At 37.4% G+C, this 16213-nt stretch overlaps 3 protein-coding genes across 3 annotated transcripts; 1 reads left to right on the forward strand and 2 right to left on the reverse strand.

The window, feature by feature from the left end:
• The first annotated feature begins 2518 nt into the window (after window positions 1-2518).
• LOC149407659 (Ubiquitin-like superfamily protein) lies at window positions 2519-2815 on the forward strand. Its single transcript, XM_089621311.1, has one exon. The coding sequence runs from the start codon at window positions 2519-2521 to the stop codon at window positions 2813-2815; it is 297 nt and encodes a 98-aa protein (XP_089477437.1).
• A 627-nt stretch (window positions 2816-3442) lies between these two features.
• Window positions 3443-4459, reverse strand: LOC149407660 (Ubiquitin-like superfamily protein). The gene has a single exon (XM_089628989.1). It carries the CDS (start codon window positions 4178-4180, stop codon window positions 3443-3445), a length of 738 nt encoding a protein of 245 aa, XP_089485115.1. The 5' UTR covers window positions 4181-4459.
• A 265-nt stretch (window positions 4460-4724) lies between these two features.
• Window positions 4725-7331, reverse strand: LOC149407661 (uncharacterized). Its single transcript, XM_089614770.1, has 7 exons — window positions 6813-7331; window positions 6236-6303; window positions 6110-6155; window positions 5945-6022; window positions 5420-5587; window positions 5224-5303; window positions 4725-5100 (listed from the first exon to the last, which is right to left on the reverse strand). The coding sequence occupies exons 1-7, from the start codon at window positions 7149-7151 to the stop codon at window positions 4989-4991; spliced, it is 891 nt and encodes a 296-aa protein (XP_089470896.1). The 5' UTR covers window positions 7152-7331; the 3' UTR covers window positions 4725-4988.
• Window positions 7332-16213: the final 8882 nt, after the last annotated feature.

The raw sequence follows: 16213 nt of genomic DNA on the forward strand, positions 1-16213 counted from the left end.
ACACGATTCATGAAATCTGATGCAGACCATGACTTACTGTCCTTAAATTGCTATATGTAAGTACGTGCCAACCAAGCCGAGGAGGCAAACCTATTCTTGTTAACTCTAGGGCAAGTATGTTCAGGCCTGTAAGTTTTAACAATGAACAAACCTATTTTTCCCAATAGAGATGCGAATATCATCCAGTTACAGTTCTTCTGTTTCCACTCCGCACAAATACGATTAGTGTCGTTCTTCTTAAAGTATACATCTTTACCAGCCTGTATCGCGTACTGTCTGACTGCATCCTTGAACAGTTTTCCAGTTTGGAATACCATTCCGAGTTTGAAGCTTGGGCTCTTTAAATCTGATTCATTAAACTCCTGGAAGTTTAGGATTTTTTTCTTGGCTTTCCTAACATCTCTGAACTGAACGCGTGTCGAACTCTCGGCCTCAATTTTTGCTTCATCTTCAGACGATGAATAGTCATCAAAACCAATTTGTGCATCAATGTCAAAGTCACTATCCTCATAATCATCTTCTTCTGCACTAATGTATACACCATCGCCATCTACATCGATGTTTTCTTCGCTTAACTCAAACCCCGGCTCAGTCTCTTCATTGTGTTCAGCCTGTTCAGCCTCTTTATTGTGTTCAGCCTGCTTACCCTCTTCATTTTCTTCATCATGCTCAACCTCTCCATTGTCTTCACCATGCTCAGCCTCGTCAACAACGTCCTCAGCCTCGTCAACAACATCCTCAGCCTCGTCAACAACGTCATCAGCCTCTTCATTGAGTTCATCTTGTTCTTGCTGGATCAGCTCTTCTGGTTGGGGTGCACTCCGCCCTCTTCTGGTTAAGGTGCAATGTCAATCTCAACGTCTTCACCATCTTCTGGTTGAGGTGCAATGTCAATGCCTAACGGCCTGGTTGGCTGATAATTATCAGGGTGATCACAATATATGTCCACATCCCACTGTGTTGATAGCCACTCTGATAACGCTGCCAGTAATTTGTCGTCAGTGAAAATACACTCAACCCTATCACATGTAGTAGACTCCATATAGAAGACTGGATTGAAAGTGTATCCCAACGACTCCCTCGTTACAGACTCCAGTTCCACAATGGACATCCTGTCCATATCAGCGTGGTGCTAGTGATCAATGACACCTCCTTCATATCTCCAACCATCAGGTAAAAACTCCATTCTACCCCCATGGTGAAAGTTGATTGTAAACTTATTCAATAACTCCTCTGCAAAAAAAAAAAAAAACCGAAAGCCAACAAAAGCAAAGCCATTAAATATTGCCCACCAACATCAATAACGACACGAAGGACCCACATCACGGGACACAAAAACAAAAGAATATTCAAATAAAAAAGAATCCATTTGTGGTCCTAACGTGACAACAAAAATAAAGACACAAACATGTGGTCCCCAAAAATTTCCACTCGGTATAAATCGAGGACAAACCTTGTTGCAGATTTATTCGCTCTAGGTTTCTTCGCCGTCGATTTTTTCGTCGCTCCAGATTTCTTCGCCGGCGATTTTTTCGCACGAGTCGCTTCACCTGTCTTCGTCGCTTCACGTGTCTCCGTCGCGTCATGTGTCGTCGTCGCTTCAGATTTCTTCGCACGAGAGGATGATGCAGATCGAGATCCACCACGTTTACTCGACGGAGATGGCCTCCCCGGTGATTTTTCCTTCGCCATTAGTTTAGGGTTTGAATCTAATTCTAAATGCAAGATTTGGGCATTAGGGTTTAAGAGTTTTTCCTATTTGGGTTTTATTTTTTTATAATACAATTCGATTTAGGTTTTTTTTTTAAACAATATACAATTCAATTCTTAATGTGGGGAAATACCCACAATACCCTTACACAGACGAGGCACGTGCTCATTTAACTGACGTTTAGGCTTAAATATTGACTGAAGGACTGCCATGAAACCCAATTCAAGATTGAGGCCAAACGTGGTCGTTTTTTATATATTAGGCGGTGGATTGTCGCCATACATCAAGGGGCAAAAGTGTTATTAATTCTTAACTTTTTGCCAAAATCTAGTTGGGAAAAAAATTATAAAATATATTTTCAGGTAAAACTAGTTTGATCCCATATAATTCTTTATAAATAAATGAAGGAAAAAAAAATACTTGATTATCTTACCATTATCTTAACATGCATTTTTATTCATGTTGACATAATATTTTAAAATAGTAACAATAAATAATACGTTGCAGAATTTCATTATACACATAGGATGTAAATTATTTGGGTATTATTCATAATAAGTATAAGACAGTACGTAACAAACAAGCAGGCCATTCATTTAGCATGGCTTCGCACAAACATGAACTAACCAGCGAGAACGCAGCAAATGTGAACACCTATCTCTATCTCTCAATTAAATTACGGTAATAACGCCATAATAAAAACCACATAACATTATTATTATTACACACCCATAAGAATAAATTAACTTCTGCTTCATTTTGACCGTAAAACAAAAATCAATATATACACATAAAAACTATTATATGATGAGAGTGGTGGTGGAGAATCTGACCGGAACTCTCTTCTTCGTCCAATTGGGCTGTAATGCCACGGTGGCAGAGCTCCGGCGAGAGATTGGAGCCCAAGAGAACCTACCTTGTGACCGTCTGATCTTGATCCTCGACCACCGTCCGATCTATGATCATAATGACGACGAGATCGACGGTCGGATCTCCCTGACTGACCATGGTGTCTGTGATGGGTCCCACATCTATATCTTTTTTAGTCCCCTTGACGACGATCGTCATGGGGTTTTCTCGTTGCCTGATTCTCCATTGTGGTAGGCGTAATTTTTTTTTTCCAGAACGTTAACCATGAGTGATTTTTTTTTTCTTACATATCCCCTCTTAAAAAAATTAGGCTGTGTTTACTAAAAAAAAAAAATTTTTTTATCAAATATGCCGCGGTGAATACTTTTTTATTTTAGTTTTTTTCTCCGGAAGTGTATACACGAGAAACTATAGAAATGTAGTTTTGTAATTTTTTTTTCTTTTCTTTTTATAGTTGCCATTGAAATTTGAAGTTATCTTCAAAAAATAGTTGTCAAGATATTAATTCGTATATTGATATATATGAAAAAAATAACTCATGTTTATGTTTAAAAAATAAACAAGATATTATTGGATGTTTATTCTTCTCGCTCTTGATTTTTAGCTTTGCAAGAAAATCGAGTAAAAACTTTACGTAGACTTGAATGTTTATACCAGAATTTCAGAGCAATATATCAAAACATGAAAGTTTCTCTGTTTAATAATGATCGAACACCAATAATGAATCCTCACATATCATCAGTAATATAATAATAAAACGAATTCAACAAAATTACAAGTACTATATATGATGATGATAATAATTGTAGAATTATGTGTATATATAGCTTTTTCCTAATTGTAATAATAATAATCTTCGGACTAGAATTCACCTGGAGAAACCGTTCCTTTAAAGACGAACAAGAAATCACCATCTTCAACACCGTGGCATTTCAAGCTTAAATCGTCTCTCATAATCCTCTGCCGATGAACGAACAAGTAATCGTCGGAAGGAAGTATTTTCATGGCCAAGAGATAACGCCTCACATCGCTCACCGTGCTCGCTAGGCTCGCCTGCACCGGAACACTCGCTCCGCCCACCAAACTCGACGACATCTGAACCACAAACCCGATCGATCTCATCACCGCCATCGGACGGTCCTCGGCCTTGCGGACCACGGCGATCTCGGCGAACCCTCGCGTGATCCCGTACTCGCTCAGGCTCCGATTCTCATCCCCCAACTCTCTCCCGGAGAAGACGAGAGAGATTCTCTGGATCGGCGTCCCGTCAATGATGTGGATCTTCTGCTTCAGACTCCGGACGGTCTCCGCGGCGGGGTCCACGTCGATGACGTGTTGCTGGCGCGCCGAGAGCCGCACGATGATCGGGATTTTGTCGACGGTGAGGATCGCGAGGTCGATTCTGGTGCCCTCGGAGACGATTGGATAGTCTTCCATGTCGAGACCGTCGACCAATTCCCAGTCCGAGACCGAGAGAGTCTGAGACGAGGTCGGGATTCCGAGGAATTGTTCGATCCGCTTCTTTATGTCGAGTACCGGTTCTCGGTCTCCGATTTCCATGGTGAATTCTTGTTGAAGAACACAGATTATGACCTTCATTTTTGTTGGTGATTTTTTTTTCTTTTTTTTTTGGGAGGGATTGACTGTCCTCTAGAATTACTAGAATGGGATTTTTGCATTGTGTTGTTAAAGAGGACGGAAGATTGAAAATCACAACACACAAATGAGTAGTGCCAGCTTTCTGAGAGCATTTTTAGCATGCATGAATCAAGTACAACTCCAGTTTTTCATTTCCATTTGTATTTTTCATTTTTCTCTTTTCTATTATTCTTATTATTGGATAATTTTGAACAATGATTCATACAAAATATTGAAATTGAATAAATCACCATGTATTTCTTCCGCCTGAGAAATTTCCAACCAAATTTTTATTCCATCAGATATTTATTTTTAGTGTTTACCTTCGAGAAAAAAGCCAGCAAACTACCATTATCAATTCAATTGCCTACTAGATTAAAAAGGAAAGAAGATCGATAATTACCGCAGTAACGTTTGGTCGAGCTTACGCTGACATTTGACTAAATTATTTCCATGAATTAAAAAAAAAAAAAAAAAAAAAAAAAAAAAAAAAGCAATGGCAAAATGGTGCAAGTTTATTGCTGAATATATAAAATTAGAGAGATAATCACCGTGTCTAGCCAGAAAATTTCTCATAATCATACAACTACCAAAAAAACTAAAATAAAATAACAATAAACTCCACATTGGAACAACTACTCAACAAGTGAAACAAACGACTATTTACCGAGCTAAAGAATTAGATAACGTCGGATGAAACAAAACTAATCTACAGCAGCTCTGAAGATGAAAGTGACTTGCTCATAAAGAGACTTAATACATTATTTGGTTAAGCTGCTGTACCAGAAGAGTCGTTTCTGAACTGTTCTACGAGAGGAGGTAGTAAAAGTGCAAGCCTTGATTTGTACCTCGCAATCCGTTTCAGACGTACTTCCCTTAGTCTGCAACCAAAGAACCCAAGCAAAAATCATAACAATTTCCAACACTTTGGGGTCTCAAATGGGTCTTAAAGACAGTAAAATTACGAGCTAGAACCAGACAATTTGTGCTCTTAATGTACTTACCGTGCTCGAACCTTCTTAGCGCGTTTAATATGTCTTTTAAACAGGTCATCTGTGCTTACATTCTCAACCGATTCCTCGCCCTGCAGTGTCAACAGATGAACGCACAACGAATCAGCCATCCATTTATCTTCTGCTCGAAATTAGTAAATATGCACAAGTTTATTCTTTTTTTTTTTAATATATCTCAAGAGCTGACCTCCTCTTGAGCATCGTCAGAGCCTTGTTCTTCTTGCTGCTCCACTTCTCCGTCTTTTTCTTCTTCTTCATCTTCTTCTTCTTCGCGTTCTTTCATTTGAAGGTCTTCGGTTGTCTTAGGAATAGGTGAAGGTTTTGGCAGAGACCTCCCAGTACTCCCACGTCGAGGCTGCCATGAAATAAGAATCACAGAGCATTAGGAAGAGAATCTGGTGAGAGTCTCTCAAGCACGCAGAAGCTTTGAGTGACTGTTAATTTCATGCAAATACGTCTAACACTACGATTCGCAATGGGGCGGGAAAAAAAAAAGTAAGCTTCATAGAGATGATTGCTCAGATACAGCATGAGTATCTTGCAATGATCTGAGGGGTCTCGTTTATTTAAAACTTTTCATAGGAGTCACCAAGATAATTTACTGAAAAAATTGTCGGAAAAAATCCCTACTGAAAGAGTTAAAGAGGGTAAAATATTTAAGCTTCACATCGTCGAATGAATCAAAAATATTGAAACTTCGGAGAAAACGAACCTGGATTTCTTCGGGGAATCCATTCCTTAACCACGAACGGCAAAGTGCATAGAGGGAACTCCCCTCTGTTAACCTAACCTAATAACCCAAACAAAAACAGTAAACATCAGCAAATCGTAGAGTACTACACTGATAATCAAAAGGAACGATAAATATTTTGCTTACGTTTCGATTTCTAACAACAGTTAACGCATCACCCTTAAGCTTTTCCCTGCAAAAGACCGCAGTATGGTTCATAAACCAGTAACCAAAAGATAAAGAAGCAGAGAAAAAGCCAGGCTTAGACATTACCTCATACTTTTATGTCCGTTGGACTCAAGAACAGGAATAGCAGCAGATGAAGAGGAAGAAGAACCAACCTGAAAAAAGACACGGGAAACAAATATATAAATAAATAACACCGCCGATGAGAATGAGAAGTACCTAAAACACACCAAGCACAAGCGATATCATCGATCTACAAAAACCTTATGGGGCTCAAATCGAGGTCTTGATCAGACCAAACTTTTAGGCTACGGTGTACTACTTTTTTCTCATGAACGATCGCAAAACTGCTTCTAATGGGTGTTTTGATAAAGCAAATTTATACCCAAATGGAAATTAACATGTCATATATTTAATGATTGCACTTCCCATAGTCAGAACAAACCATTTCAATGCAGATCGTTTTCCTGATTCCCTAATTCACATCACCGGTATCGCTGTTTGGGCTGATTTAGATTCAAAAGTCAAAAACCTAAGTTATGGTTCATAAGGTATAAACCGAATAACATTCTAAACCACACAAAGCCTTGAGATTTGTGCACACTATCACCACCACTGATTCGTTCAAACTTCTAAATTAAAATAAAAATTGAAAACATCGAACCTTGAGGTGAGGATTGGAAGAAGGAAGATCTTTGAGCAGAGGAAGAGGTTTTTGAGGGTTTGAGGAGGATTTCGGTTGCTTTCGCGCTTTCTTTCTCTGTTGAAGAACGTGGTTCCACGGTAAGGAAGATTCGTCGAAGGGAGGGATGACTACGCCACGGTGGCCGGAGGAGTAATTGGGGTACGGTGGGGCCCACGGAGACGGTGACGGCGTCAGCGCGGGAGTCACAGTTCTTGGAGCGACGGGTACCGCCGCCGTCGCCGTTACTGAGGGCGGTATAACGGAGATGGCAGCGGTAGTGGATGTGGCGGCGGAGGAGGGATTGGGATCGATGGCCATGGTCGTGGCGCGGAAGTTTTTTATGTTTTTCAATTTTGCTGCGCGTTTTTTTTTTTCTTTTCTTTTGTTACTTTTTTGTTCCTTTTTTATTTTTTGTAGTTTGGGATGGGTGAAACTTGGAAGAAAGTAGAAGAAGGCCTTTTTTTCGAATTTGGGCTAGAGATTGAATATTTCCCTCCGCTGGAGGTTCAAACAATAGTTAGAGCAACTTTAACTATGAAGTCAATATTATAAATAATGTAAATAATATTTCAGATAATAAACATATAGCGTAAATAATAATCTACAAACAGAGGCTACAAAAATAATTTACAGAAAACCTTCGACCAGATCCTAAGTAAGAGACAAGGTAATAAGATGATGAGCTACGAGTTGAACGTACTGGAAAGAAAGGAAACATCGAGGACCATGAGACGGTTTCCTTTAGGGGTGTGCACGGTCCGGTCTAAAACCGGTCAAAAAATCAAACCGAAACAGTTTAAAAAAAATTAAACCGGACCGGACCAAATAAGAAATAAACCGGACCGGACCGAACCGAACCGGTTAAAACGGTCCGGTCCGATTTAAACCATTTTAGACCGTTTAAACCATTTTAGACCAGACCGTTAGACCGTTTTAAACCGGACCGTTTTATTTTAGCCTATTTTTTATTTATATTTTTCTTAAATAATAACCGGTCCGATTTTCTTTTAGACCGTTTTGGACTGTTTTAGTCCGGGCCGTCTTAGACAGGACCATTTTAGACATATTTTTTTTATTTAAATACTAACTTATCCAGTCCGGTCTAAACCGCAGTTTAGACTTTTTAGACCGGACCGGACCGTTTAAAAGTTTAAACCAGACCAGACCGGATCGGTGAAATTTAAAACGTTTATAACCAGACCAACAGTCTAAAAACCAACGGTTCGGTCCGGTTTACAATTTTATCGGTTTTTTGGCGTCGCCCTAGTTTCCTTAAAGCTCTATTAATACTCTCCCATCGGGTGCTGGAATATGTGAGTAAGGCTTCCCATAATATAACGACGAACATGACACACAAATGCACCACTTACTGTATCAACGACGAACTAGAACCAAAGCCAGAGACTATCACCAAGACAAACAAAAAGAAATATATTTCTAGAGAAGAAGAAGATTTTTGGGAACAGTGAGGGAAGGGATATTCGGTGTGTTCGAAATGAGAGGAAGCTCAGCCCTATATACCCACAGGCATACCCTGAACAACAGCTCAAAACGGATACAATTAATGCTCCATAATACGTGTTAAAGGAGATGTTACAAAGTTCAAAACGTTCAGAGTATTAACACATACGTTTCAAGCCTTAAAGCTACTGAAACAAACGGAGAGATAAGAGATAACCCACGTGTGTGTACGCGCGAGGGGTTAAGAGATAACTCACCACACTCTCCTCTCTTGCACTTGCTTATCCCCTAAAGAAAGAGGAGAGTATATATACACTACATAACATACTTATCCAACCTATGTGGGACTCTTGAACTTCACTTCACTTACACATAAATGTGTTGATTTTTGTAACCTTTGAGCATCAATTTCTCATTCATTCTAGGTCCGATTTTGACAAATAAATATTCAATCTTATACCCCTCGGTATAACGAATACATAGCATTTGTAATTATACAATTCCGATGAGTGGACCCCATTCAAATTATTGCCACAAATCAACTATTATATTGATATTAAATACCAAATATTTCAACAATTAATACCCTTTTTTTATTAAATAAGTCTCACATATTAACATCATACAATAACAATCTAACGAGACTAATTTTTCGAGAACTAATTAGTTTTATAGAGTCGATTCATTCTAGGAAGCAAACAGTTAAAAAGTGAAACAATTGTGAATTACTTGCTTCAACTTTATAGAATTTATTTGCGAGTCATTAAGAGCAACCATTGGAAATGTTTTTATGGATGTGTAGAAATTGTATGAAAGGTTCACATAAATCACAAATCATTTTATAATTACTAGTTTTTTAGAGAATTATTATTATTTCATTCTAACATAGTCAATTTATCTACAAGATACATGGAACGACATTTTTTTTTTCAACCAAGGTGGACTTTTTTATTTTTACAATTAATGGAATTTTTCTTATTAATAAGCCTTATCAGTAGTGCTAAATCACGTGAGTTAAGTCTAAATATTTTCCACAATTTGTGGTGAGAGGAGACTGTTCGAGTGCATCTGATATTAGCAGCTTGACGGCAATGCTAATGACAGTAGGATGGTATCAGTGATCGTGGCTGCTTTACACTGGTGGCGACTCTAATAAAGGCAGCGACAATGGATGGCAGCGACGCGTAAGATTTTTCTTCTCTCAACTCTTTTGCTTCTTTTTTTTTTTTTTTTTTCTTTCTTGTAGAGAATGGAGGACCTCTTTTTTTTCAAAATTAAGCTCATCGTTGGATTTATTCTCTCCATCGAAAGTTTGAATGATTTTAAAGGAAGTGTGTAGATTCTGTATAAAAAAATAAATAAAAATAAAAATAAAAAAGAAAATCGTAATATGCTTTTGACAGGGCATTTTTCCACTTTTTGTAATGATAAATTAATGTAAAAGTTCAACCAGATTTTGATTTACTGCATTAAACAAGCGGAAAAAAATCAAGATCATCGTAAAATCAAATTATCTTTAATTCAATAAAATGGTAAAAAAGCCTTGTTGAAAATGATTGCACTTTTTGCCCCTTAAATTTATCCATCTCAACTCTGGGTATATTGTTTCTAGTTTCTACCAAGGATTGAAATGCCGACGGCCGATTTCGTGCCGATGACCTCAAAAAACGGAAATTGCGGTGGCCGATGGGAATTGCGACAGAAAAAATGTGGAAATTTGCTTAAAAAAATGTCGACGGAAATTGCGGTGCCGACGGAAATTTTGATCAAACACGGAAATGCCGTTGGAAATATTGTTGCATAATTATTAATATAACAAATAAAGTAGTTTCTAACACAAACATAATAAGTTTAAACTCCAAATTCAAGTCTCCAACACATGTAATAATTTCACATATCATAAAAAAAGGTTATATAGGTGTATAGCCATTTTGTTATAGGGGATTTAAATTTAGCCAACCTTTTGTTAATTTTTAGTAAATAGCCACACCCACCAATTTACAAAAGGTAAAAAGACCAAACCGGCCTCAGTGTCAAATTTCCGCTCATTCTTTTCAGCCCGTTAATTAAAATGTAAATCAAATATTAGGTCATAATTTCTTGCACAAATCAAGGAACAAATCAAGGGACCATCATTAACAAACGTAATCAAACATCACGCACCATAAAATCCATTCAAAACACAGGCACAACAAAATTCACCGAGATGCTCCCTCGCCGACAGGAGCACCACGAATCTTTTCTTCTTCTGTCATCTTCTTTCTTCTCCGGGGAGGCAACGAGAAGAAAGAAGATGACAGAAGAAGAAAAGATTCGTTTAAAAGAGGAAAATATTCATTTGTCCATGCCGTGATGTCGGCCATGGTGTTCTCCGCCGTGGCCATGTTAGTCCAGAGCGATGAAGAATTGGGATTACAGGATTTTTTGTATTATGATGATCCTTCATTTTTTTCTCTCTTCTTCTTCTTCTTCTTCTTCTTCTTCTTCTTCTTCTTCTTCATCGGAATTGCTGATGGTTTCGAGTGTATGAGATTTGTTTCAGTGATTGTGAATTTGCTAAGATTTTGGTTCTGATGAATTCTTATTCAGTATTGTAAATACGACGTCGATTTACAGTTAGTACCAATTGTTTCAGCGTAATGCATTGTAAATACAAAGATGATTTACAGTATATTCGTGTAAATAAACTGAAAAAAAATTCTGGAAATATTTTGAACGTTCTAAAATTATGAAAACAAATAATATCAATAAATGAAGAATATATTTACATATTTTATCCATAATGAATTGCCACGAAAATCGAAACTAATTAGCTAAAGTCAACGCTAAAAATTTCCTAATACACGTTAACAATCTTTCCAAATCGGTTAGATTCAAAATTTTTAAAAAAAAACTGTATAATTCAATTAGTGGACGTAATAAATAAGGGAAAATGTGTAAAACTAATTCAATTAATAAGATGCCACGTAATTGAATTAGTTTCAGTTGAATTCTTATCCAGTATTGTAAATACGACGTTCATTTACAGTTAATACCAATTATTTCAGCGTAATGCATTGTAAATACAAAGATGATTTACTGTATATTCGTGTAAATAAACTGAAAAAGATTCTGGAAATATTTTGGACGTTCTAAAATTATGAAAAAAATTAATATCAATAAATGAAGAATATATTTACATATTTTATCCATAATGAATTTCCACGAAAAATAGAAACTAATTAGCTAAAATCAACGCTGAAAATTTCCAAATACACGTTAACAATCTTTCCAAATCGGTTAGATTCAAAATTTAAAAAAAAAAATTGCCTAATTCAATTAGTGGGCGTAGTAAATAAGGGCAAATGTGTAAAATTAATTCAATTAATAAGATTCCACGTAAGCAAGATAGCTATTTACGGGAAATTAACGAAAGGTTGGCTAAAACCAAATTGCTAGTGTTTAAGATGGTTACGTAGTCAATTATTTACAAAACATAAACAAAAGGTCTAAAACACTTAATAGGTTCAAAAACAAAGATAAGTTCAAAACACATATTAAGTTCAACATAGATAAAAAAGACTCAATAGTAGGTTGACTCAATAGTTAGTTCAAAACACATTCTAACTTTGAAATCTAAGTCTCAAACATCAAATAAATCTGGATTCTATTTAAAAAAATAAATTGAGAAAAACATATGTGAACCACACAACATAAATACACATCTTTCATTCAGGAAGATTTTTCCAAAAAAATTAAAACGATTCGATTTCATCACAAACTCAAACTGTCGGCACAAAACAGTGGGAATAATACGGGAATTTCGGCGACATTCACAAGAAATGACGGAAATATTGTTGATTTTGCTGGGAATGCCGACGAAAAAAATACGCAAAACGACAAATGTTCATTTTTGTGCCGGAATCCCAAAAATAACGAAATTTCAAACTGTCGGCACAAAACAGTGGGAATAATACGGGAATTTCGGCGACATTCACCGTCATGTTCTTATTGAAGTTTTCTTCTTCGGCAGTTTATCTTCATAGACTTGTTTTGTTGCGGTGATTTATTTTCATCGAACGCGTCCTGGGTTCAAACAGAAAACGAGAGAATTTTCAGGCAAAAAGGGGGAGAAGTTTTACGAGGTGCTCTTTACTGCCGTTCTTGTGCTATTTATTATCATTCTTTTTGGAGTTCCGGAGTTACAAAATGTCGCTTGTTTGTTTTTCCTTACAACGTCGAAGGAGGAGATTGTTGTTCCATTTATTGGCGATGTTAGTTCGGCAAATTAAGTATATATGGATAGGATATATTATAAAATATGATTAGGGTACATTTGTGAAAGTTTCCCAAAGTGTTGCAGATTCTGTTGCAAAATATCCTGCGACATATTTGGTCAACGTATTTGGTTGAATTTTTTTAATCCGATTTTATTCAGATTTTCAGCGAGATTTATGGGCCCAGAAGCTGGAATTCGACTTTGGAGACCTAATTCATTTCTATATATATTGGTCTTCACTTTACAAAATCATTTACGCATTTAGAATTTTCATTCGAGAGATTTTTTTATTTGAGTGCATTTATTTTTTATTGAAAGCTTTGAACGTGTTGTTTAAACTTTCTTGATGTGTACATTCTCTAGCTTGGGTGCTCGGGTGCTCCTATACATGTGTCTTGTGTGTATAAGAAGAAAAGAATTTGTTTTTACTTTGGTAGAACGGGAAACACAGAACTTATTGTCGAGAGAGATTAGTATGGAAATCGAGTGGATCTCGAACTTAGGGGGAGCCTAAGTTGCAATCGAAGAAGGTAAACGTAGGTTGGGTAGCTAGCGAGAGAGTCGTTAAGCGTAAATCTTTATTGTACCACGTTATCGTAATAAATTAATTTCCACCGGGAAAATGCCCCCAGACGTAGGTGCCGAACTGAGTCACCGATTCGTGTGTTCATTTATCCCGCGCTTATTCTGTTCGTGTTGATAACTCGTAATATTAAGTAACTCTCGTATTAACTGTTGCAACAGTTTCTGAGATACTTGTACGGATTGAGTAATTACAGACATGTACCAACATAAAGAAAAACTAGTAGGGTGAACTTTTTTATGTAACAATGTTAAAAAAATTATTGGGAAAAAAACTAGAGCAGCCGAACACAAACAAACTAAGTACAAAACTCAGTTAAAGAAAGAAAAAGAAACACACTAGCGTGGGAAATGCAGTACAGTCGGAGGCAAAATAACAGCGTATATGCTGATATATCGTTGCATTAGAGAAGAACTTGAGTCACTTAGATGCTCAAAAGTAGTTCGGATGAAGTATGATCTTACAATATCAGCTCGGTGTAGAAAAGATTGTTGTTTCGAACAACTCAATCCCCTTAACACTTAGATTCAGCTCGGCAATTCAAGTCACTTTTTTTTTTTGTATTTGAGCGAAAGAAAAAAAAAAAAATCCATCAATGGGCTTGGACCTCGGCAAAACAATGGTTGCGCTTCTACCACCAGTAATTATTGTTATTATTAAAGAGTCAATTTAGACCAATAGTCTAATAATCAATCATCTTTTAAAAAAGTAATTAAATTTTCATTTATTTAAAAAATAGTTCACCAATCTACAGTAAATTAAAATTTACATTTAATTTACTGCGAATTCGTTGGAATATTTTTTTAATAAATAAAATTTGAGCTATAATCTTAAAATGAGCGAAGGGTTAGTTGCAACAAATTTCTCAAAATACAGATTAATAATCGTATTATTTTTTACAACGATGGCCCATGAATGTATCATTTAGTTCTAGTTTGGTTTCTGAATGCTTTTCATGCTCATCCCACATAATTTTAATTTGTCATAGCCCGTCCAAGACTTCGTTCATTTGAAAAAAAAATGAGCATTTCAAAACTTTCCACGGAATACACTAACAAGTAACATCCCCATCAAATATTAATAGGGATTAGGCCAACCAATTTTGACTACCATCGCAAATAGGCAAGATAGAGAATTGTGTGAAGAGAAAAATCAATACACTAGTTTTTCATGTCTATCATATTCTCATATAGTGTAGAGGATAATTAAGGAGGTACGTAGGTAGGACCGTCGGGGAGCTATTTACATTTTTCTTGACCATTGTAGACGCGTCAACGTACATGCATAAACCCAAGTCTTTCTGCGAATTTTAACCTCATGTGATACCTGATCAGTGAAATGTAGAATTTTATACAAAGAACAGAATTTAAAGCAGTTTGATATAACTTATAATGGCATAAAACTTCTGAACAAAACAAACCCACCATACTTCATCAGTTGATCATATTTCCAAGAAGAAAAAAACCATGTTTCAGAGCTTTGATGCCCTAAATTTTCCAAGCATCTAGTTCTTTCAGGGTAATGAATATATCCACAGACAAGCATAGATTACTTTGACGGCTCTTACTTATTAACCAAAACATAGACAACCCAATCAAAGACCACGTATCAAATTTCTTCCATACAGACCGAAAAAAAAAAAACCACCAGAAAAAAAAAAAAAAATTCCTGAGCTTTGTGACCCTCCAATGTCCAGGCTATCTAGTTCTCTCAGCATCAGCGTATTTCAAATGAGAACTCATCTTCTTTTCTTCTTCGTACCTCTTTTCTCGATATTGCTTGGCTGGGGTACAAGCTGCGTGTCCGGTCAATGCCTCGCCGATCAGAGGGATTTGCTGATCAAACTGAAGAGCAACCTCACAGTTGATGACACATCAGCAAAGAAGATCATCCGGTGGGGCCCGGGTTCAAACTGTTGCCTCTGGGAAGGCGTGACCTGCGACGCGGCGGGGCGTGTGATCGGACTCGATCTAAGCTGGGAGTTGATCTACGGCGGGATTGAGGACTCGAGTCTCTTCTGAAATTACTGAACCTGCGCAACTGTTGCAAAAAGGGTTGTAACAGATAATGCAACAGTTACTGAAATTTAGAGACACACGAGATAAATGATATGAGTGCGGAATAATAAAGAGACACCAGAGTTGGTAACCCAGTTCGGCAAGTCGTGCCTACGTCTGGGGGGCCTTGGCCCGGTGGAAAGCAGTTTACTATGATGACGTGGTACAATAAGGATTTACACTTCACGACTCCCTCGCTAGCTACCCAACCTACGTCTATCCTCTTCAACGGCAACTTAGGCTCCCCCTAAGTACGAGATCCCCTCGATTCCCACTGAAAATCTCTCCCGAGACTTCCTAAAGTGTTTCCCAACAAAGAACAAACGGAAAACCTAACCTCTTGCTCCTAATACAACCACCCGTATATAGGCAGCCAAGCAGAGGTAACAAAACACCTTAAGAGCTTGAACACAGGCCGTTCTAAGCTCAGCTAGACACTCAAATAATTCTCTCAAAAGGCGTGAGTATGGAAGGTGAGGCGATGACCTATTTATATGAGAAAACTAGGTCAACATAAATCTTGAAGTCGGATTGAGAGTCCCAGCCCATTATCTCATTAAGCCACGCTGGAATCCTTCTTCAAGTCGGAGTAGCAAAGCCCAAAAGTCAATGGGCCGAAACTGTTACACGGGACTGTTACAACACAAACTGCGACACTTGTGACCAAACATTGTAACAAGGCCCAACGCTATCCGATAATATATTCCACGATTCTATATTATTTTGCCAACATTAATTCGCCAATAAATGTTCCAACAATCTCCCCCTTTGGCGTTTAATGGCAAAACCGAATCGTGGTGGTGGTATTAGTGACGAAAAGCAAACGTTGTAGATTAGTTGACAAAGATCTGACCCACACGAAAAACTAATGCAGACAACAATTACTACATCTCCAAAATAGTAATCAAGTCACTAATGAGTCACAAAACCACATATCCTCCCCCTTTTTGCCAGAACGCAAAGTGAGCATCAACAGCCAAAAGGAAACTTACATCACAAGTCTGGAGGAGGACCAGACATA

This window comes from Urtica dioica, chromosome 1, assembly GCF_054948205.1.
Source record: "Urtica dioica subsp. dioica isolate 48M chromosome 1, U.dioica_male_clone48M_v1_H2, whole genome shotgun sequence".
Classification (NCBI taxonomy): domain Eukaryota; kingdom Viridiplantae; phylum Streptophyta; class Magnoliopsida; order Rosales; family Urticaceae; genus Urtica; species Urtica dioica.

Bases quoted from the DNA above. Each gene is read 5' to 3' on its own strand.
- LOC149407659 (XM_089621311.1), top strand. From the start codon at position 2,519: ATGAGAGTGGTGGTGGAGAATCTGACCGGAACTCTCTTCTTCGTCCAA.
- LOC149407660 (XM_089628989.1), bottom strand. From the start codon at position 4,180: ATGAAGGTCATAATCTGTGTTCTTCAACAAGAATTCACCATGGAAATC.
- LOC149407661 (XM_089614770.1), bottom strand. From the start codon at position 7,151: ATGGCCATCGATCCCAATCCCTCCTCCGCCGCCACATCCACTACCGCT. The intron at 6,023-6,109 runs GTAAGCAAAATA...TTGGGTTATTAG, and splicing joins CTGTTGTTAGAAATCGAAAC to GTTAGGTTAACAGAGGGGAG. The intron at 5,304-5,419 runs GTCAGCTCTTGA...TTGACACTGCAG, and splicing joins CTGACGATGCTCAAGAGGAG to GGCGAGGAATCGGTTGAGAA.